Source organism: Centropristis striata, chromosome 17 (assembly GCF_030273125.1).
Source record: "Centropristis striata isolate RG_2023a ecotype Rhode Island chromosome 17, C.striata_1.0, whole genome shotgun sequence".
Lineage (NCBI taxonomy): Eukaryota > Metazoa > Chordata > Actinopteri > Perciformes > Serranidae > Centropristis > Centropristis striata.
In genome coordinates this window covers 34,828,795-34,852,785 of record NC_081533.1, presented here as the reverse complement: position 1 = coordinate 34,852,785, position 23,991 = coordinate 34,828,795, and the positions used below count along the sequence as shown (strand labels likewise).

General features: G+C 39.3%; 1 protein-coding gene and 1 long non-coding RNA gene across 3 annotated transcripts; one reads left to right on the top strand and one right to left on the bottom strand.

The window, feature by feature from the left end:
• Window positions 1–556: 556 nt before the first annotated feature.
• On the top strand, window positions 557–1,864 carry LOC131989151 (uncharacterized). Its single transcript, XR_009395936.1, has 2 exons — window positions 557–1,201; window positions 1,772–1,864. It is a non-coding gene; the product is annotated as an uncharacterized LOC131989151 (long non-coding RNA).
• A 2,755-nt stretch (window positions 1,865–4,619) lies between these two features.
• On the bottom strand, window positions 4,620–14,686 carry LOC131989138 (scavenger receptor cysteine-rich type 1 protein M130-like). 2 transcript variants are annotated; one of them, XR_009395935.1, is made up of 7 exons: window positions 14,565–14,686; window positions 8,208–8,240; window positions 7,841–8,128; window positions 6,224–6,538; window positions 5,840–6,130; window positions 5,204–5,537; window positions 4,620–5,157 (listed from the first exon to the last, which is right to left on the bottom strand). XR_009395935.1 is itself a non-coding variant. In XM_059354335.1 (6 exons), exons 1-6 carry the CDS (start codon window positions 14,611–14,613, stop codon window positions 5,488–5,490), a joined length of 1,026 nt encoding a protein of 341 aa, XP_059210318.1. In that variant the 5' UTR covers window positions 14,614–14,686; the 3' UTR covers window positions 4,620–5,487. The 2 variants fall into 2 exon arrangements, 1 of the variants encoding a protein (XP_059210318.1); XM_059354335.1 differs by having other exon boundaries at window positions 4,620–5,537.
• Between the last annotated feature and the right edge of the window lie 9,305 nt (window positions 14,687–23,991).

Here is a 23,991-nt window from a genome sequence, read left to right as displayed (position 1 = left end):
AGGTACCAGCTAATGTTAACTTTTTTTTTTTTTTATCCCTTCCTATGAATCGCCACCTTAACGTGGTGGAGGGGTTTGTGAGCCCTTATGATCCTGGGGGCCGTGTGGTCCCAGGGGAGGGGCCAGACTAAGAGCGATTCAAACCCCATAGATGCAGTTCCAAGGCAGCTGGAGAAACATGCCAAAGGGACGTCAAGGCACCTGGATCCAGACCGGGACGGGAGCTCACCTGGTGGCCAGGCCTTGGCCCCTGGGACCTGGCTCCAGTTCATCTTAAAGTGGTAACCTCTTGCATCCGCACATTATTTTCTTTTGTTCATGCAGTTTGTCTTAAGTCCATTCATATCCTTTCTTCCACACATTATACAGTCATGGAAAACAATATTAGACCACCTTGTTTTCTTCATTTTAATGCCTGGTACAACTAAAGGTTCATTTGTTTGGATAAATATAATAACAACAAAAATGGCTGATAAAAGTTTAATTTAAGAGCTGATATCTAGACAGTTAGCATGGGTTTTCTTGGTAATGATTTTGGTTATTAATAAAACCATGTTAAATGTCTAGATATCAGCTCCAAATCTGCTCTGCTGGGGAACATTTACCTCAGATTCTTTGGTCAATTTGTCCATTTGTTAATTTTGTGTCATTTTTTGGTAATTTATACATCTACAGTCATGGAAACATTCTTGATAAGAACCAAAATTATTCAATTCAATTATTCAATAAAACCATGGAAAATGTCTAGATATTAACTCTTAAATTAAACTCTTATCAGCCATTTTGTTATCATTATGTGTCCAAACACATGTATCTTTAGTTGTACCAGGCATTAAAATGAACAAGAAATTGAAGAAAAAGGTGATCTGACATTTTTTTCCATGACTGTACGTGAATGGGTTCTGTTTCAAACATTTAGTTAAGTACTAATAATTTACAGGACACATAGATTTTGTTTCATATACACATTATCTATTTGACCGTGACAGGGTCTCTTTTTGTAGCGTGCACAATAAGCAACTTTTGTACAGTCTGTTCCTAAACTTTTCTTTCTTTTGAGCTCCCCAGTGTCTGAGATTCCACCCACCAGACTGGTTCCTGGCTGTCTGCTGGGCAAAGGTTGACACCTGGAGCAGCAGAAGTTTTATATTGGACTCTACCACTCTTCACCATGTCCGGGGGAGCTTCTTTCATTGTTTAGGTATGTTTGTTGGTTCTTGATTTACATTATATGAAGTATTTTCATTCTTTGTTAATGTTTAAATAAGCTCAACATTTGTTGGAGTAAGGATTTTGTTCTGATTGTTGTTCATAGTTTAATTGGTAATGTTTGGATTTATCAGCCAGTCTATATAGGTTCCCTTTGTTTCTTCTTTGTTAGGTCAGTTGTGTTTAGTTGACCTTCTCTTTAGTTGACCTCTTTTACAGGCCCAGAACTTTATTTTCTTGGGAAAAATGTTTCTTTTGCTTATTTTTCGAGTAAATGACTCCTCATACCTAACTGACCAAAAGCTGGTGGTGGTGTACAACTTGGCAGCAAATTATAATGTTGTACATCTGTTTAACATAGACTTGTTCTGGCCAAATTGGCAGCTAATATTAATATTGTACAACTGTTTTATATAGATTCACTTTGTTTGTTCTTTCTTAGGTAAATAATGACTCCTCATGCCAAACTGACTAAAACCTTTGGCAAGTTTTTCTTGTATGTACAAGATAAACTTGGTCAACAATGCCTGAAAATGTTTTTTTTTCTCACCTTGCCTTTCAGGGTTTCCGTAGCTGATGGCATTTAACATTTATTTTGCTTAGACTTGTTAGGGCTGTTATGTTACTTGATTTCAATAAATGAGATTAACATACATTTTTCCATGTTGTCGGCATGTTTTTTCTTATTTCATTCACTTCTTGTGTCCATAAACAATTTATTTTGCTGATTTTCTGGATTTTTATTTAACATTTGAATGAAAACTTGACTATAGAGTGTCAGTTAAATTACTTGGTGAGGAAATATGGACAAAAGAAGCCTAACTCTCCAACAACTGATGAGTATTCATGTTGGCTTTGTTGCAATACCATTTCATCTTAACCTCAAATAACATTGTTGTTAAATCCACTGACGACTAGTTAATCATCGTAGAAATTCAGCCCAGAAAGCTTTACATAACCCAACAACCTGGGGCCGTGTGAGGTCAGGATGTACTATGGGATGTTTCAGCTGAATAAGGACAGGAGGAGGTCAACTGGACACAAATCTCCCCAGTGTGGATCCATTTAGGCACTGAGGCGGCCTCCAGGTTATTGGAGTTGGTCTGGGACTGGAATGTTCCCAGTTCAGATCCTCCCGTTGGTGGAAAGAGTCATAAGATGCTTCTGAGCTGCAAGATGCTGGTAAAATGTTCATGAAACCCAACAGAAAAGAGGGAAAGACAACATGTTTAAAGAAGTTAAAGACTGGTTTTCTGATCTGTTGTCCAATTATAATTGATTCTTGTCTAATTAGTGATTACTTCAATTTGAAGGCTACTCATTGACCAGCAAAGGGCCAAGGGATTAGACCACACACCAAAGGCCATGTTTGTTTAATTGGCAATTGCTTCTATCGCCATCAAACGTATAACGAGAAAAGAATTGGTTGGATTCGTCTTAGAATCTAATGGTGGAAGAAGTATTCCAATCCTTTAATGCAGTAAAAGTATGAATACCACACTGTGAAATTACTCCAATACAAGTAAAAGTCCTGCATTCAAACTTAAGTTAAACTACAAAAGTATCAGCATCAAAGTGTACTCAGGAGCATCTTATTGTCATCAAAGCTGCCAAAGATGTAGTCACACGTCAATTTTATTACAAAAACGTGATTTTCATTAAGAAAACAAAGAGAAACCGCCATGGGAAGTAGCAGAGGAACATGGAGCGAGACCAGCCGACTGCCAGCTGGAGCAACGTAAGGCAGGTTCAAAGAATCACACAAAGTTCTGTTACACAGAAATTCATTTTCATTCAGAAAAACCAAGAGGAAGAGTCAGTGGACCCAATCAGCTCCAATATATACAGTCATAGGAACAATTATTAGATCATTTTTTTCTTCAGTTTCTTGTTCATTTTAATGTGTGGTACAACTAAAGGAACATTTATTTGCATAAATATAAAGAGCACAGATGATACAAGTTTAATTTAAGAGCTGATATCTAGACATTTAACATGGTTTTATTGATAAAAACCAAAATCATGATCAATAAAACCATGTTAAATGTCTAGATATCAGCTCTTACATGCTGCTGTCTGCTCAGGAGACTCACACACACACACACAAATGCAGGTGAGATTAAAGGTAGAAATGAGTGAAGGTTTGTTTCCACTGCTGATTTTATGAAACAATCATTGACAGAATGGAGAAGAGGAGGAGGAGGAACACATTTCTTTTATTTAATCTCTTTGAGCTTTTAACAATAAAAACACAATAGTTGACAGATGTAACAGACATCAGCACATGTAAACACACACAGTGGTTTATTATGATTCACATCAATATATGACAGTAATAATTATATAATAAAATATATTCAGTTTGAGTCACTGTCATTGTGTTATCATTTATAACTTCTGATAATAAAAGATTGATCTCACCTTGCAGTTTTTATTTTTGGTAGAAACCAAATAATGTCTGAGGAACAAAACAGATTTATATTAATTATTTTAATACGGACCATGAGACGACTTTCTGTCATTTCTGAATATATTGAGAAGTGTGTGTGTGTGTGTGTGTGTGTGTTAATAAACACTCTGTATGCACAGCTGGGACTGCATGAGAGGCGTTCATGGTCAAAGTGTTCCAGCAGCCTGCAGCAGCTGGTATCTTCTCACCTGCACACAGATCATATCTGACAAACTAGAACACGTCATCCCAAACAGGATCCTTGGAGTCTGGAGAGGATATAAGGCGGGCCGACTGGACCTCTGCAGCTTTGTGAAGACGTGTGAACTGAACAATGAGGGCTGTTGGTTTGCTGCTGCTGCTGCTGGCTCTGTGTGGGTCAGGAGCTCAGGGGGAGCTTCAGGAGACGGAGACCACAAAGACAACCACACCTGACATCTGGGCGGAGGTGAGGGCTCTGAGAGACATGGTGGTGGAGCTCAACCTGCTGGTGGAGCAGCTGCAGCGTTAACTTTTGGAGCTTATCTTCATTAACTTATCTGTGAATAACCGAGATAACAAATGTTAGCAATGTTGTGCTGAATGATTCATGTAAATACTGGAGCACCAAACTAACGGAGAGGTACTTTGGGTAAAGATGGTTAAAAGGCTTGTTGTCCTGGAAACGGATGCAACTTAGACCTGTATATTTAATTTAATCATGAACCATTAATGGCAACGAGATGCGGTTTATCACATTTACACTGTGACCTGTACATTTTTGCCTGAAGCTGAAGCTTTTCATCAACCTTATCAACAATAAAATTATTAATATAACCCTCCAATGCATAGATAAGGCCCTTTTGGTGACTTTGAGATGATTTATAATCTTTCTGTCATCTTTAACAAACCTGCATGTACACATTCAGCTTACCTATGTTAGAGTTTGTTTTTTTGCAGAACAGATGATAGGAGAGTAAAATCCTTTTGACTATTTATTTAAGACAGTAATGAAAGAGTGAGCATTTACATGGACCTTCTCTGTTCAGAAATCACAGGCTGCTAAGCAGTCAGCTGGAACCACCTCCCAGAAAAGGATGCCTAACTTACTTTTTCATAGAGTTTTATAATATGAATATGCGACTATCTGATTGGTCAAAAACTGTTGGGGCAGCGCCATGGTTTAGACTCAGCCCGCCCATTACGTTGGCACGCAGGCTAGTCCTAGCCTCTTGGTGCTTCAGCTTCTGGTCACCGCCCTGTGAAAGGAAAAAAGCTAACAGCACACTTCTGTATCTTGTCTAGTGTTCGTCAGTGTCTATCTCCACCTGGGCCCCTGGCCTTGAATTGGAGCACAAGGAGTGCATCAGTTTTTTATCTGCTTGCCCTCAAATTATGTGGCGATGTGCAAAGCGTTATCAGTATGTCCTTTCTTTTGATACTCCTTATTTCTGTGTGCTGTGCCTGGCATATAAATGTGTTTTATACTTAGCCAAATACTTTTCTAGGCAGCATTCTTGCTAAAAGTCATAATGTGATTTTTTTTTTATTATTAATCCCTAACACCTACAACAGAGACAGAGAGCTGACGGCTCTCAGAGGAGAAGTAATGAGAGAAAACATGGACGTGATAAACACAGCTGTAGCTTCCTTGGTGGGCGGGCTCTGCAGCAGGAAACAGGAAGTCAGCAGAGTGATTGACAGCTGGCTGGGTGTAGTTGATTTCTGAGGTGGAGGAGGTGAAAGAGAGCTGGAAGGAGCCTCCTGGGTACTTAGGCTGGATGGAGCAGCTGATGGTGAAGGTGGAGCCTCTGAAAACCCGAAACTCCTCCTGATGCTGCTGCTGGGCCTCATGGGTCCATGGAGGAGGACCAGGAGATGTTGGGCTGAAGCAGCAGGTCTGTAAATACAGAGAGGTGATTGGCTGAAACTGGTCTATAAATGTAGAGAGGTGATTGGCTGAAGCAGATCTGTAAATACAGAGAGGTGATTGGCTGAAGCAGACAGGTTCCTCCAGGTGTGTCCTGGCAGGGGAAGCTATGCAGTCTATGTCTCCAGAAACAAGAACACTTCTGTACACTTTAGGATGTTTACAGTCCAGTCCATTATACACCACTGACTGTCACTGTGACAGAGGAAGGAACTCACTGGAAACATTTCTGTCATTCATGATGTCATAGATGATGTCACTGACAGGCTTACCTGAACAGTTGAGATCCAGGATAGACCGAGAGGAAGATGAAGATGCACAGTCCCTCAGAGCAGATCCAGACTCGACACAGTCAGAGCTGATCCCCCACACAGATCTGCCTGGGGACTCCCATCTCTCTTCTAGAGAAACAGCAGAACCACAGTCTAAGTCTCTGCAGGCAGCTGCTGCTGTCTTCAGGGTCCAGTCAGAATAATATTTATCCACTGGTCTCCAGTCTCCTTCATGTTTCAGCTCCAGTGTTCCTGCACAGCGGCTGTCTCCTCCCACCAACCTGACAGGCTCTGAACACAATCAAGAGAGTCATCAGTAAAAGAATAAAGTGAGTTTGATGAGAACAGAAATGAACCAAATGAAAGCTGCAGCTCCTCTTCTACCTGAGCAGGTGAGTCCAACAGCTCTGCCAGGTGAGCAGGTGTTTCTATCTGATCCTGTGCTTCTACAGTCCAGGAGAGCAGACTCATTTCCTCCACACTGGAACTCTTTGGTCCACATTGGAGCCTCCCCTTCTCCATAGAGCGCCCCCTGGAGGACTGAAGGAGCCCCACAGCCAAGCTCCCTGCAGACCACCTCTGCATCCTGCTGGTCAAAGTCAGCTTCACACACTGAGGCCCAGCTCTGGTTAGACTGGTCAGACTTCAGCTCCAGTCTGCCTGAGCACACACTGGTCCCATTCACCAGCCTGACAGAGTCTGGAGAGGAGAGAGAAGAGAAACAGAGAGGTAAAAAACACCAGACACTAAATAGAAAGATGTCATGAAACAACAAATCAGTGATTCAAACTAGATGGAGCAGAATTCCAACATTGGAACAACAACAAGTTTGAATGTTGTCAAACCACACAACATCACAGACCTGTTGACTTGTACACATTTTGTGTAGCAGGAACACATAGTGACATGAAAGTAAAGTTGTATGATCTGTAGCTCCTAAACTACGCTAAAAGCTGATCACACCTTTAGGTCAATTGTGTCCTTGCAGTACTCAGGTCTAGATGGGGCACGCACTGTACTCCGTCTGACTGGTTATTTTTGCGTCGTGTTACATCCAACTTGTGTCTTCTTGTACTGTTAAATGTTCTATGTTAAGTTCCACACTTGGCTGACCAAATATGAGCCGGAACTACAAGGCCATCTTCATTTTACTCACCTTTTTATAGCTGATTGGTGACGACCTTACACTGCTGTCAGACACTGGCTACCGGTGTTTGCTGAGTTATGCCTGCAGAGATCTGCTGCCCCTCGCAGGAGCACCACAGCAAAAACTACATTGCAATGATTTCTCCTGTAAAGTCCAAATTAAAAACCATATAACGCTCTTTGCATGCTTCATCAATGGTGATATATAACCTGATGTCTTTCGTTTATCATCGTTTATCATCAATTTTTTATTAGACTGTGCGTTTTTTTTTTGTCAAAGTCGGTCAAATATGTGCTTATAACAATACCATTTGATTCCTTTAGCAGTTTTATTTATTTTATATTACATATTTATATTATATATTATATTACCTTGTTATTAAATGAATGTAAATCACACCATCTAATGGCCCAATATATGTGCTGAGATAAAGTTATGGATGCAATATGCAGAGATGGGACTATATTTTTATTACCTGCCGAAATCTGCATCGTTCCTTTCTCAGACCTTGTAAGTATTAATGTATGAACTGTCCTCTCAAAACAGTCTAAAATATGAGCTGGTAAAAGCATTTCACTCCTGGATATCCAGAGACAAAGTTAGGTGGACACGCATTATATGGCAAGACTCGTATTTTACTTGATCTGGAGTTTAATAAGTTATAAGTTTATTGTTATAACAATATATTTTCAGGTTTGCACAATGTATTTATCATGTTATTATATGAAATTATCTCATTATTTCAAGATAATGATATTTTCATGTTATTAAAGGTAAATAACATACACTATACACATATTCAAACGGGAAGTCCACAAACCAATGGGTGACGTCAAGGTGACTACGTCCATTACCTAAACAGGTGAGATCCAGGATTAAGGGAGTGAAATCTGATGGTGCTATACACTCCCTGAGAGCAGATCCAGACTGGACACAGTCAGCTCTGATCCCCCACACAGATCTCTCTGAGGACTTCTTGCTCTGTTTTACAGAAACAGCAGAACCACAGTCTAACTCTCTGCAGACAGCTGCTGCTGTCTTCAGGGTCCAGAAATATCCATCCACTGGTCTCCATTCTCTTTCATGTTTCAGCTCCAGTGTTCCTGCACAGCGACTGTCTCCTCCCACCAACCTGACAGACTCTGAACACAAACAAGAGAGTCGTCAGTAAAAGAAGTGCATTTATTTCTCTGTTCTCTGTTTTATATTTGTCTTCTTTACCTCTTGAGTTGAGTTTTCCTTCAGCCTGGAGTCCTGACAATAAAATCAGAAGATAAACATCAGAATAAAGCAGCATGATTGGAGCTGTGGACAGAATGAACTCTCTCAGGTTGTTTTGTCAAGGTAATACAAGTTATAATAATAATAATAATTATCCAAGATAATAATAATTATAACTATTATTATTATAATAATTATTATTATTATTATTAATAGTAATAATGATTATCATTATTTCTATTAATGATTAGGGCTACGAGGCAATCGCACCGAGCACTATTGTTATACTGTGGATTTTTTCTTCTTCCTCTTCCGGACACAATTTCGTCCCGCTACAAATTACATATCAAAATGTACGGTTTGATCGGGATCAGTGTGCTATTACTTTTCTCCACAAAATACGAAAAACTGCCCAAAATTTTGCATTGAAGTGAATGTGAAGTGAAAAAAAGAACAATAATTGGAGATTTTTAAATGTATAATTCTCAGTAGACAGACACAAGTCTTGTGTATCGGTGTATTAATCCACGTTTCGATAGGTCATATAGTTTTTTATCAATCTCTGTTCAATGACCATGATCATTTTTGGAGAAATTCTTAGATTATAATGGGTGTGTATTGCATGGAATGTTCGTGTCACAGTGTGTGACATCATCGCCAGAGTGTAGAGGGAGAGAAAAAACTGTCAAAAAATAAATTTGAAAACTGCGCTTTTATACATAGAAACGTAGGAAAATGTGTCTTCTCACTCACAATCCTCTGGTAAAGCTGTCAGAATTATAGTTTGGGCGTAGGATGCACAGATGCGCCACCAACATGCACCAACAGCCTCATTGGCTGTTCGTGCGTGTTGAAAACATATGTAGACGTTCAGGAAGAACTCAGGACGCTCAAAGTGAAGTTGGATCAATGATAGGTATTATGGTTTTGCCAAAAATGCTTTCTGTTCGAGACCAGAAATTCCAGTCTGTCAACCTCTGGCTGCTGTCATTGTTCCGGTACATTGGCAGTTGGTGGCAGTTAATTCTGTTGATTGCTCTGCTCTGATTGCCTTTGATCCTTTGCTGTGATCACAGTTACAGATACATGCACATGCGCGTAAGCGCGCACACTCCTCCAGATACACATGTTTCACACACACACACACACACACACACACACACACACACACAGTAGCCCCCGTGGCCCTTTCAGAATTTCCCCAGAGGAAATTTTGTAGTTATTATTATAATTATATTATTACCACCACAGTTTAAAATGTTTGAACATCAACAATTAAAGAAGTAAGGGAACTAGTTGTCAAACAGAAATATGCTAGTGAAAAAAGAGAAAAGAAGCCTCCAGAAAGTGACTGTTAATTCACTCTTGTCTTAGAACTTCCACGTTACTGTGGAACCTCTCAAAAACATTCATATATGTCAGCTGTCAGCAGCCTTTTGTGAGCCATATTTACATATTAACATTTACATATTTACAGCCATATTTACATTTGTTGTAAGGCAGCAGCCTCTAGTGGTCATAGTAATAATGATGACGCTATGAAGGAATTCACAGAAACGTTTATATGGTTTTTTTTAGATGTTATTAATAACTGCAGAAAAATCTTCATGAAATATGTTGATATGATTGAATTTTGAGACAGAAATGAAAGAATGCTTATAACAGAATAAGAACATGTACTTGGTCATTAAAGCTGAATCGGATTAAAACTTAAAATTTAATCTTGATCTCTTGTAACCACATTTGTTTTTTAACATCTTAATACATAATTATGTTCTGATTAAAAACCTATTCCCTGTTTAAAAATGTCTCAAACTCACTGTAAATGCTAACATCCAGTTTAATTAAATATGATATGTGAACCAAACTCAGTTTTCATCCACTTGTTTTGGACACTACTTTTAAATAAGTAAGTAGTAATTTGGAGTTACAAAACATGCTTTACTTCATGTATCCATCTTAAGTGAAGTTAGAAAAAAAACATTTATTGTTCCCAGAGGCCTTTGGGCATTCTTTCAGACATGTGCAGATCCTCATCTACTTCACGATTTCCACACAAAACGGTCGACCGAACGGTCAACGAGAGCTCTCTCAACACCTTCAAATACTTGTGTTTGCACATTGATTTGATAAGTAAATATTTAACTCTTTGGTTAACCGTTGCATGGTGTTGTTGTAGTGTAGTACAGTGTACTTGCCAGGGAGGAGTAAATAAAGTAAATAAAATCAAATTCAAATATCACCGCTAGCAAGCATGCGAAGGTGTGTGTATTGTTTATCCGGGTTCTACCAGACTGACATGTGCGACCGATTCCGCAGCCAGTATTGTATTTGTCTTCTGCGAGCTGTGCTCATAAATAAAAGTGCAGTTCTTCCGACGTGGGTGGTCCCGATCATTTTTATGTTACCTGAATGAGCTAAACAGAGAGCTCTCCAAAGGGGGTCCACCTACTACGGTTCGAGGGTGTGCCAGCTTGAGTTTGGTAACACTGGGGGCTGTCCGGGATCGTCTGGAAGTAAGAGACATTGTTTTATTCAGCAAGCAGAAAGAGAAAACTGCAGAGAAGGAGACGGCGCTCAGCAGCGACAGTAGCCACACAGCGCAAGACGAAATGGTGGCGCGCTCGGAAAACAACAACACCGCCAGCCGTGACGGAGCGGAGGTAATTAACTCACGATGCAGCAAGAATCCGTTTGTGACTGACATGACAGTGACTTTTGGAGCTAACGTGGTGGATGGCGGGTGCTCCGCCTGCAGCTGGAGTCCAACTAATCCCGTCATAACTAGCATGGAGCTAAGACAGGCTGCTAATGGAGCAGCGCCCCCCACGTTACCACCGCGGCTGGACACGGGATGCCTGCTCACTCCACCACCATCGGGATCTATAAACCCCTTCACCCAAGCAGCGGTGCAGCATGCTACACCATTACTCCCCACAGTTTTCCACCACATCACTGACCAAATTATTAACTCCTTCGCCCAAATGAACAGTGACTGTTTTGCCACCAGTACCCCTGTTTCCCGCGCCCAAGCACCTTTTCACCTACAGACTGTGTCACAAATCACCTTACGTGTGCCCTCACATGTAACACCAAGCCATGCAGTGCAGGGCCAGACTTATGACCACATGACCCCAAGAACTGAACCTCCCCCTCCCCCACCACGCCACAGTGGCCCCATAGACAGCAGTGATGATGAATTCTATTATGGACAGAGAGAGAGGATCCCACACTGCGGCCAAGTCAGTTTGATGGGACTGGTGCATGGAAAGACTTTATCTACCAGTTTGAGAGCTGTGCTGAAGCCAGTCGCTGCACTGAAAAGACTATGGCCGTGCAGCTAAGGTTCAGCCTGACTGGGGCAGCTGGGGCAATTGTCCATAAAAGCCCACAGTTGGCTCGGTGGAGTTATCAGCGCATCGTGGAGGAGATTGAGGCAGCCTTGCTGTAGCTGTTGGCATAGAGCTGAGACAAACAACCAGAAAACCAGGTGAAGCCTGCACACACTGAGAGATGACATTTATGAAAAAGTTTCAATTGCATATGCTGAACGTGGAGAGTTAGAGCAGGATGCAATTGGTGTGGAGATATTTACCAATGCCCTGGCCAACGCTGAGCTGGTGCAGAAACTCCTGGAGGAAAAGCCGCGCACCCTGACGAGAGCCTACAACATAACTCACAGGTATGAGACCACCAGAAAGGCCGCACAGACAGTTACACAGCTAATGCGGTCAGGTGCTGCCAATGCTAATGACCAGAAAACAAGAGCAGCTACAGTACGTGATGATGATAACGGGCTCCACTCAGGGGAGCCAGAGAGGGTGGTCATGGGGTGCACTGACCAACCAGATGGGCCGCCAAGATCGCTCAGCCAGTGGCGATCCCACAAAACTAACATAATAAGAGACATTGTTTGCCACAACTGTTCTGGCGTTGGGCATTTTCAGAAAAATTACCCCTCCCCCCGTCGACGCAAACCACCTGCAGCAAATATTCCGCCAGCTCTTTCACAAGCCGCAGCACCTGCTTCTGGCACAGTGATCGTAAGTGCTAGACGTCAAGGAGGAGGAAATGTGTGTGCAGGTGACAATTTATGGACTAAAAATCTCTGCTTTGCTTGACCCCGGGGCACAAAGGAATGTGCTTTTTCTCCATTGTTACAACAACTTACCTGCGCAGGCCAGACCCCCTATCCAACCATCGACCGCAGAGGTCCTGGCTGGAGAAGCTGGCGGAGTATGACTTCCAGGTGTTGCACCGTCCTGAGAGACACCATCAGAATGCCGATAGCACTGTCCAGGAGGCTATGTAGAGCCTCATGCCCCTGCACATCCGAAGCTTGTTCTCCAGCTGCAGCTGTGACTCATTCCGGAACTGGATATTTTGCCAGAAATGGGTAATGTTGACGATATAAAAAGCAAGGACCAGTGCAAGAAACAGTGTGCGAACGTGTCGATCCATTGTGAAAGTTGAAACTGGCACTTATTTGCACCAGAAAATGGCGAAACGTCATTCAGACCAATGTGGTTCGTTTGCATGTGTGAACGCGGACCACACACAGTCTGTATGCTAAAATGTAACAATTTTACTGCCTGGTGCGGACCAAATAAGCGAACTAGCGGTGTGAAAGGACACCTCTATGAAGCCCTAGACCAACACACCACGCTTCATCGAGCTTTTCAAGTCCAAAAAAGGAACTACAGGACAAAAACTGACAGACCTGATGCAGCATGTTTCTTAAACCACAATATAACAGCTACAGGTAATGCAAGCACCTCCGGGACTCTTATTTTGAAGAGGGCAAGAACAGAATACAGAATCCCCTTTATTGTCAATGCACAGAGTACAAGTACTTAGTACAGCAAAATTATAGCATCTCGCTACAGGGCTCTACTGGGGAGATTAGCAGACAACGGCCTTGACGATGGGCTTTTGTTTGGGGAAGCCAGATAAGATTGGAATTTGGACTGTGGGTGAAAGTGGCATCGATTTCTGCTACTAATCCTCTCAATGGTAATAATGTCCCTGCTGTTTGAGGTGAATGTGCATTTGCCATTATGTTTTTATTTTACTTTGCTTCTCAAAGTATAGGCACCCAACAAGCTACAGAACTCAAAATGAATAAGTCAGAATGGTTTCCTGAAAGAGAGATTTGTTCTTATAATATTCTTTTTGTAATTCTTTTAGGAACATAGTTTTTTTTACAAGCCATTTTTGTATAGAGGCTGTTTCTCTACTTTTCTTATCTAAAATGTCCCCAGGTCAGATGTTTTAATTCAATTGTTTGAGCTAATGTTTTATTCAAAAAATGTAGTCAATTCAAAACTGACTTGTTTTGCTCAGGGGTTGTCTTTTTCTGTCTTACATAATTGGGCAAACTGTTTATTTACATCGGTCGACTGTTGTAGGAAGGCACACCTGGATTTAATAGTTTGATTTATAAATTTAAGACATAAAGTAGGTTTGATCTCAGAAGGTAGTAAAGCTGGGCAAACACAATCCAAACCAGTGTAAAGTATGTTTGTAGTCAAACTACTGATTGTTTACTTCATATCAATCATTAACAAAACGCTCTTCAGCCTGTCAAGAGCCAATGTTTCTGGTGCTGTTGGAATTTCTAGTGTAGAATTATTTTAGGTCAAGAAAATTAAGTTGACATGATTATGAGTGATGAGCAACTGAAGCTTACGATTAATCATTTACTGCAATCTAATTCATTCAAGTTAATTTGAGTACTGCAAACTCAATATAAACAAATTACTATAATCCAACTATTTAAGATAATATGATTACTGCTAACTCAATATAAACAAGTTACTACAATCCAATTATGTAGGTTAATTTGAGTACTGCACAATCACAATAATTAAGTAAAGTCAACTTATTAAACAATATATCAAACTGACAGGAACGTGAATAAAATGCCTGCTGGTTTGTTTTGTTGACCTCAGTGATGAAGACATTGTATTTCCTGTGGCTGCTTCACAATAAAAGCCTCTTGTGTTCGTCCAGCTGAGGTGTTTTTTAATGTGAAGCAGCAGCAGGAAACGTGTGTGTTAGCATCAGCTGTAACTTGATGCAGCTCTGTTGGGCTGCAGGAGAGTGAACAGGAAACAGTGAGGACTTATTTATCTACTTTCTCTCTGTTTCATACCAACCCTGTTTAAATGTTGTCTGTAATCTGGTTCATGATGACCCTGACGGAGGCAACAAGTGAAAACACGTTGGTCTTAATAATGAAATAACCAGAAGAATCAAAAGCTTGATGTTGGTGTGTGTGAGCAGTTTGTTCTCTGATTTAAAGATTCACTACAGATCATTAGAATAATAACACATCATGTTAAAGAGTGGTCCTACCTGAGCTCCACAGCAGCAGCAGCACCACCACCAGGTGATCCATGTCCATGTCTCTCTGCTCTGACTGACTCACTGCTGTCCTCACTGTATATCTGCGTACAGAGGGAGGAGGAGCTTCACTCCGTCACATCCTGCCTCTCTGTCCCTCCTATCAGCTCCACCTCTCCAGGTCCTTCTGCTGCTGTGTCCTATCTGTCCACCAGGACAAACGTAAACGTATTTCTCAAAATATTATTTTTGTATGTTTTTTTTTTACACATTCTGGCTGTATGTAATATCCCCCAATATTCTCTAGGGTTGAAATTTGGAATTTGCAAGTATTTCAATGAGTGCCCTATTAAGGGTTAAATTGAAAAGTTTTCAATGTTCTCCTCACATTAATCCATCTATTTATGCCAGCGACGTGCAACACTATCTGAACCACGTCATCCAGCCTGTCTGTAAACAGCTGTGTGTCGCGAAAATCTTTTTGACAACGTTACGTTTAAGAGCTTAAAAACTATACTTATCATTTGAATTCCATATTAATGTTGACATTGTCTTAAAGCTGAGACTTTATTTATTCAGAAACGCATAAAACCCCAAAACAGCCCAAAATCACTTTTTTCATGTTTAAACGTGTTTTTACAAGAACGGGCGGCTGCGACTTCCGACTCATTTTGATGGAGCGCTCACATTACATCACATTACATCACATTACATCACACACATCACATCACATCACATTACATCACACACATCACATTACATCACACACATCACACACATCACATTACATCACATTACATCACACACATCACATTACATCACACACATCACATTACATCACACACATCACATTACATCACATTACATCACACACATCACATTACATCACATTACATCACACACATTACATCACATTAAATCACACACATCACATTACATCACATTACATCACATTACATCACACACATCACACACATCACATTACATCACACACATCACACACATCACACACATCACATTACATCACACACATCACATTAAATCACATTACATCACACACATCACATTACATCACATTACATCACACACATTACATCACACACATCACATTACATCACCCACATCACACACATCACATTACATCACCCACATCACATCACACACATCACATTACATCACATTACATCACCCACATCACATCACACACATCACATTACATCACATTACATCACACACATCACATTACATCACATTACATCACACACATCACATTGCATCACACACATCACATTACATCACACACATCACATTACATCACATACATCACACACATCACATTACATCCCACACATCACATTACATCACACACATTACATCACACACATCACATTACATCCCACACATCACATTACATCACACACATTACATCACACACATCACATTACATCACACACATCACATTGCATCACACACACACATCAGATTTAATTTAATTAATTAATTACATCACACACATATCACATCACATTACATAACACACATATCACATCACATTACATCACACCCATCACATTACATCACATTACATCACATCACACACATCACACACATCGCATTACATCACACACATTACATCACACACATCACATTACATCACATTACATCACACACATCACACACTTCACATTACATCACACACTTCACATTACATCACACACATTACATTACATCACACACATCACATTACATCACACACATCACACACATCACATTACATCACAGACATCACACACATCACACATCACATCACACACATCACATTACATCACACACATCACATTACATCACACACATCGCATTACATCACACACATCACATTACATTACATCACACACATCGCATTACATCACACACATTACATCACACACATCACATTACATCACATTACATCACACACATCACACACTTCACATTACATCACACACTTCACATTACATCACACACATTGCATTACATCACACACATCACATTACATCACACACATCACACACATCACATTACATCACAGACATCACACACATCACACACATCACATCACACACATCACATTACATCACACACATCACACACATCACATTACATCACACACATCGCATTACATCACACACATCACATTACATTACATCACACACATCACATTACGTCACATCACATTACATCACAAACATCACATTACATCACATTACATCACATCATATCACACACATCACATTACGTCACATCACACACATCACATTACATCACATCACATCACACACATCACATTACATCACACACATCACATTACATCACACACATCACACACATCACATCACATTACATCACATTACATCACACACATCACATTACATCCCACACATCACATTAAATCACATTACATCACACACATCACATTGCATCACACACACACCAGATTTAATTTAATTAATTAATTACATCACACGCATATCACATCACATTACATCACACACATATCACATCACATTACATCACACACATCACATCACATCACACACATCACACACATCACATTACATCACACACACTCGCACACACACACAGACACACACACACACATACATACACACACATCATCATCTTCTTTCAGAACGTTTCACTGTGGAATATCAGAATAAAATGCCCTTTGATATTTACTGTACAGTAATTATCAAAGGGCATTGTATTGTGAATTTCGCAGACACAAAAAATACATTTTCGGCGCGATGCAATTTGATTATATCATGTGGTGTGTTAAAGTTAATACTTCATCTCCTCTCTGCTGGTAAGAGTTTTATACTGCAAAGTGAGAAAAAATGACAGTAAAGTATTTATCCTTCATGTCAGCTCGCTCTGAGCAGTCTCACTGAATTTACTTTAAATATCACAATACGGGCGCACTATGTATAGAGGGGCGGCTGGTTTGACTATGGAGAAGTGAATGACAACCAACCAATCAGGAGGAGGATCAGTGTCCAATATGTATCTTCCCTTTCCGTTTTGAGGAATTGCTGGTGTGTATCATTTACTTGATGGATACAAACGTTTCAGATACAGTTAGTCTTATCGTCATCTTTGTCTGATGTTCTCCTTTTCTTCCTTTCTTTTACTCAGATTTGAGGAAGACTAAGCAGCTTGAAAGCAGCTCTAATGTGAAGCAGAAATGAAAAAAAGACACAGTGGAGTTTGCTGTAGTTTTTATTGCTTTAAATGTAACAGGTTGACTTTACAGGCCATAAAAAAAAACACATGAGACAGTGGCACTGGTGGTAATTCTTTGTGCTTTCATTTGTCTCAATGATAGCAGCTTAGTCATAGTAAGTAGTTGTGATTAATTGGTAATGATAGCACCATGATGATAGAAGCTTTAATCACTTTAAAATAGATTAGAGACTTTATTTAGTGCAATTAACTTTATTTCATGTTGCAAATCTCAATCTCAATATCTCAAAATGATGAATCTGTATGAATATGCCAAAAAACAACCACGACACTCATCCAAAGAAAATGGAAACGGACCTCAGCTATAATGATAAAAACACAGAATAACATTTTTATGAAAATAAAACATATTTATGTGGAACTAAAATTAAACCACATGATAAAAAAAAAATATTTCTACCTGGAACAGTGATATGTGACATATGCCAAAAATCCAACTTTGCAAACATATGATACCCAATCCGTCCCTATGTTATATTTTGCCGCCCTCTAGCAGCCATAGTAATTCTGAATGATGCTGAAGCCGAGTATAAAGCGCAGAAGTTGCACTTAGGAAGGTGGATCGGTCAAACAAACACGGGACTTTCACCCAGGAGAACAGCATGAAAGTGTAAAGTCGTGTTATTTGTTCGCAGATTGGGTTGGAGTTTGTTGCAAAAATAATTTCCCCACATTCCAGCATGTTTTTTCGCCCTTTCAGACTCAAGGCTACATCCAAACTAACGTGTTTTAGTTTTAAAACACATAAACACAAACCTTTGCTTAATTTAGACCCAACATCGATACAACTCCTGCATACTGCAATGCGTTTTAGATGGAACACTTAGCTTATTGAAGTCATAAAACAGACGATTATGCATGCACATTTGCAAATTCTGCATATCAGCCCGTTCCCCAGCTCTTAATAACAAGAGAAATCAGATTAAAAATAAGTTTCGTCTGGCTTCCTTTGTGACACGAGGTGGTGGTGCTCATGGAAACACGACCGCAAAGCTCAACCCAAAGTGAGAGTACCTAGTTGTCGCTTTATATTTCCTGCAGAAGCCTGTGCAAGAAGAATGGAGGTGAGAGAGAAATTGTAGCTTTAAAGTCTCTGCAATAGTCACGTAAACCGTCCTGCAGGTCTGAGAAAATGTAAGAAGAAAGAAGAGAGCATGTGTCTTCAGTGAGTCAGACAGGAAGTTAGTGGCCGAATTTAAGCAGGTGGTCGTTAGTTTGTGGTTTGTGAACTCGTCCTTTGACTCTCTGTGTCGGGAAGCTCAGAATGTGTTGCATCAGGTGGGTGACACATTCACTGCTTTCACTTTCTTTACCACAGAGCTCTCTCACACATTACTTCTGAAACCTGTTGTTGTCTGGGACAGAATTTATTTTTCCACTTGTATTTTGAAGCCAAACATTTTTTCACATGTTGGTCATTACAGCCACACATGAACCTGTAGTCTGTTTTTATATCATCATATTATAAAGTGACGAATGTGGAGCTCAAGCTGACATTCTGGCCAGCCTTGTTAGAAAAAAAAACATTTTGATGTAGTTCTCATGGAGCTGTGTGAGTGTTCTGAAGGTTTTTCTGTGGTTGTGCAACAGGCGCGCCCAGATGTTGTGTAATTGTGGTTTAACCGAGATGTCATAAATCCACTTTCAGACTGCAGTGACTAGAAAACACAAGTGGTGATTTCTATGGATGAAAAAGTCCTTCTAGACATTTACAACCATTCTCTTATCAGGGGATATAACGTGTGGTTACATTGTAACCACGGTTCTCCGGTTGAAGAGACCATCTCTGGAACTGTTGCGATCAAACAAAGTTAATTTTAGTGATCTTTTTCTTTTTTAAAGTCTGATCTTTGTTTTCTCTCCTGAGTGTACGACTTTTTCCAGAATAATCCCTCCAAGTTTCTGAAAACATTACCTGGAAAACAGGTGACAAAAATGATTGCAGGGTGAATTTTATGAATTTATTTTTATTTCTTATTTTTGGCAGCATCATTTTTCAACAGCACACACTTAGAAAAACTATCTAGACAAAAAATGTATTAAATAATTATAAAAACTAAAATAACACCTGCTTTTGAGTCTTTTTTTTGCGAAAAGACCAAAAAATACACAAACTGAATACAAAGAGACAAATATACCAAAAACATAACAGAGCATGTATGTTATGCAGTTAACAAGTATTAAGTGTATTTGACAAGGTAACTCAGTGTTTTTTGTGGAACGCATTTCTGTGCAGGTGCATATGCACACATGCGCATTGGTAAATCACCTTCAAAATAAAAGCACTGCGGTTGTATTGATCTTTAATTACTGGGAAACCTGACGCAGGTCGGACAGGGACAGCCGACGGGCCCGATGTGGCCTTGGTCTGATGACTGAGGAGATGTGGTTGTTTCCTCGCAGGGCTTCGGTAATGTTGGGTTCATTGGATCATGTTCGGAATCTGTCGACCCACGAAGACCACACGGCAAATCAGCTGCAATGATAAAACACAAACGGCATTATATTTATGTAGAACTGGGATTCATGACATGAACAGGGTGCAGAATGGATGCTGTTTGTTGTAACCTGGTTTCACAGGAATCCGTGAAATAGCCACTGATTCGCTTAACTCAAAATCCGTGGAATAGCCACGGAATCACTCAAATTTCCGTGAAACTGACACGGATTTTGCTACAATGCAAGTTAATGACAGTCATATCCCGTGGCTATTCCATGGATATTTGTTCCTATTGGTTTGTTTCAAGTCACGTGACTTTCAAGGTCCCGGCGGTCAGAACAAAGACATGGCGAACAGTTCTCTCATTTTTAGTGAAAAAAAAATCAATATTTTGACTTAGTTTCTGCATAAAAATGGATTTTGATCACATTTCTAGCGAGAAATATATGTTTTATTTTCTAAATATTCACTCAGTGAAAGTACATCACTGAGTATGTTGGAATAGTATGTTTGTATGTTGGAAGCTACGGGACTGGATAGCCACGGGATATGGCGAAATCCGTGTCAGTTTCACGGAAATTTGAGTGATTCCGTGGCTATTTCACGGATTCCTGTGACAAAACTGTGACAGGAAATATGGTCAGAACAAGTTAAATGCAATACAGGACGCCCTATTAATGGGTTAGACTTGTTAAATGGGTTTAATCTTAGATTCTAGACGATTTAAAGTGTTTTGAGTTAAGCGAATCCGTGGCTATTTCACGGATTCCTGTGAAACCATGTTGGTTTGTTACCACTAATGACTGAGAACACCCCTTAAATTACCTTCATAAAGTGTATTATTTAAAAAGCATCTATTACTTATTCTTACCAGCAGCAGGACTGGTGACATGTAGTACTTATAGCTTGTGTTTGTGCCGTCATCACTAAGTTCCACATCAGAGGAATTTGATGAGTTGCTGTTCAGGTTGGGATTGGACCATTTCTGAGCCATGAAGTACGCCTCTATGACGGGATCCTGGTGCTGCGGCAACATGACGTCACCTGTTGTTACCTGAGAAGGAGCAATCACCTGAGAGAGACCTGTAATACACAAACAGTGTTCCTGTGTGAGGAGTCTGAGAGAGCTACTGAGAGAAACAATCGGTGGTCAATGGAGCTGGGAAAATGTAAAGAGAAACACATAAAATGACTCCAAAGAGACACAAAATACCCCGAAAAAGAAAAATGAATACAAAGAGACCGAAAATATACCAAAAAGACTTGACAAATTCGACAAAAAACAGCCAAAAGACACACAAACTGAATACAAAGACACAAAAAGTAGAAAAAAGTTAAAATATGAGTATAAAGGTGAAAAAATAACAAAAAAAATAATAGATCAAAAGCGACACAAACTCAATACAGAGACAAAAAAACAACAACAAAAGACACAAAATGAATACAAAGTGACACAAAAAAACCCAAAAGTTCCAATTAATTAAAATTAAAATTAAAATTAAAACAATAGACACAAAGTAACCTGAAAAAGACAAAATATGAAAATAAAGATACAAAAATAGCCAAAAAGAAAACACACAAAATGAAGACGAAGAGACAAAACACGACAAAAAAGACATAAAATCAACAAAATATTACCCCAGAGAGACAAATCAGCAAAAAGAAGGCAATGTCTTAATGACAAATAATGTCTCAGTGTACTCTGAAATTAATGCACATTTGCAACATTTAAAATTCTTTATTGAGCATGATAGTGTTTTTGAAAGTAAAAAAAAGATTCAAAATCACATTTTATGTTGGACTAAAGGACTAAAAAAAGACACAAAATGACAAAAAAAAGACACAAAATGACAAAAAAGACTCCAAAAGAAACAAAATGACTAAAAAAAGACACAAAATGACAAAAAAAGACACCAAAAGACACAAAATGACCAAAAAAAGAAACAAAATGACTTACAAAGACATGAAAAGAATTCAAAAATGGACAAAATAGCCCAAGACTCCATAGAGTTAAGTTGTTAACCCATTTCTTGTTCCCTGAAAAAGGCCTACTTGTATAATTCTGAAATGTACATTATTTTCCAGTTTTGGTTAAGCTTACCTTTTTTTATTTACCTCTGGCAGTTCACCACTTACCTTTGGACCCTTTCAAGCTGTTCATTTGACTTGAACTGCTTGAATTTCAATAAAAAAACTGGAAAAATTGGGGTGTTCTAAAACTTTTGACCAGTAGTGTATATCTTACCTTTAGATGGAAGAAGAAAAATCACAGTGTGAGAGAAAAACAAAGCGCTGATGTACATCCTGGAGATCCGAAGATTAGAAGAAGTAGTGATCTGATTGTTGTAATTATTGTTCAGATAAAACCGTCTGTGTGAACGAGGAGAGGCAGAACGGTTATGAGCTCTTGGCCTTCCTGTGAGGCTCCAGCACTCTCCAACAGGGAACTTCTTCACTATATTACGTCAGAGACGGACACGTGTGTTGCAAACTACCACGCAGTATCTGATATTGTGTGTTTTGTAGAATTGAGTCTATTAGTAACCACCCCCACGTCTAGAGAATGTTGGGTTGTGGGCTGTGGAGTTTTTAGGAGGGAAAATGGGTCAACGAAAGTATTCCACTTGTTTTGGCTGACATTTGTCATTTAGGTCAAGTTTCTGAAGCTGTGCAGCTTTAAGCAAATGTGGGCTTTTTTGTTGACTTGTTGGTGAACTATGTGGGGTTTCGGTTGTCTGCTGAAACAACACACACAAAAAAACAATACAAAAGACAGCCTGCAGGGAAAAAAACCACACAAAATGAATATAGAATGAGACACGAGAGACACAAAGTAGCCTAAAAAAGACAAGATGTGGATACAAAAAATATAAAAAACACACAAAATGAAGACAAAGAGACACCAAGAAGATGGAAAATGTTACAAACTGAATACAAAGAGACAAAAACAATAGAAAACACACAAAATCAATACAAAAGATGCCAAAACAGCCAAAAAAGACTGCAAAACAACCCCGAAGTCAATACAAAGAGAGACAAAATGCAATAAAACAAAAACACACAAAGCAACCTACAAAGGACAAAATATGACTATAAAGATACAAAAAATAGCCAAAACACACACAAAATGAAGACAAAGAGACAAAAGACTACAAAAAATACACAAAATCAATTCAAAAGGACAAAATATTACTCCAGAGAGACACAGCAAAAAACAGCAAAAAAGACACAGAATGAATAGGAAAAAGTACCTAGAAGAGACACAAAGTAACCTAAAAAGACAAAATATGTATTTAAAGATACAGAAAATAGCCAGCAAAGACGTAAATTGAATACAAACAGACACCAAGAAGATTGAAAATGGCACAAAATGAATACAAAAGACACAAAACAGCAAAAAAAACTGACAAAAAAAGACAAAATGAGACACGAGACACAAAGTAATAAAGTATAAAGATTAGGGCTGGGACTAGGGACACACATTAAAAATCATTTTGTCTCTTTTTTTTGTCATTTTATGTCTTTTTTTGTCATTTTGTGTCTTTTTTTGGTCATTTTGTCTTTTTTTGTCATTACGTGTCTTTTTTTTGGTCATTTTGTGTCTTTTTTTAGTCATTTTGTGTCTTTTTTGTGTCTTTTTAGCAATTTTGTGTCTTTTTTTGGTCATTTCCATCCGTTGGTTTTTAGTAACTAAATGTCCCATCATCCACGGGGCCAACC

Bases quoted from the DNA above. Each gene is read 5' to 3' on its own strand.
- LOC131989138 (XM_059354335.1), bottom strand. From the start codon at position 14,613: ATGGACATGGATCACCTGGTGGTGGTGCTGCTGCTGCTGTGGAGCTCA. The intron at 6,539-7,840 runs GTAATGGACGTA...TCTCCTCTCCAG, and splicing joins CCTGGATCTCACCTGTTTAG to ACTCTGTCAGGCTGGTGAAT. The intron at 5,538-5,839 runs GTAAGCCTGTCA...CTGTATTTACAG, and splicing joins CCTGGATCTCAACTGTTCAG to ACCTGCTGCTTCAGCCCAAC.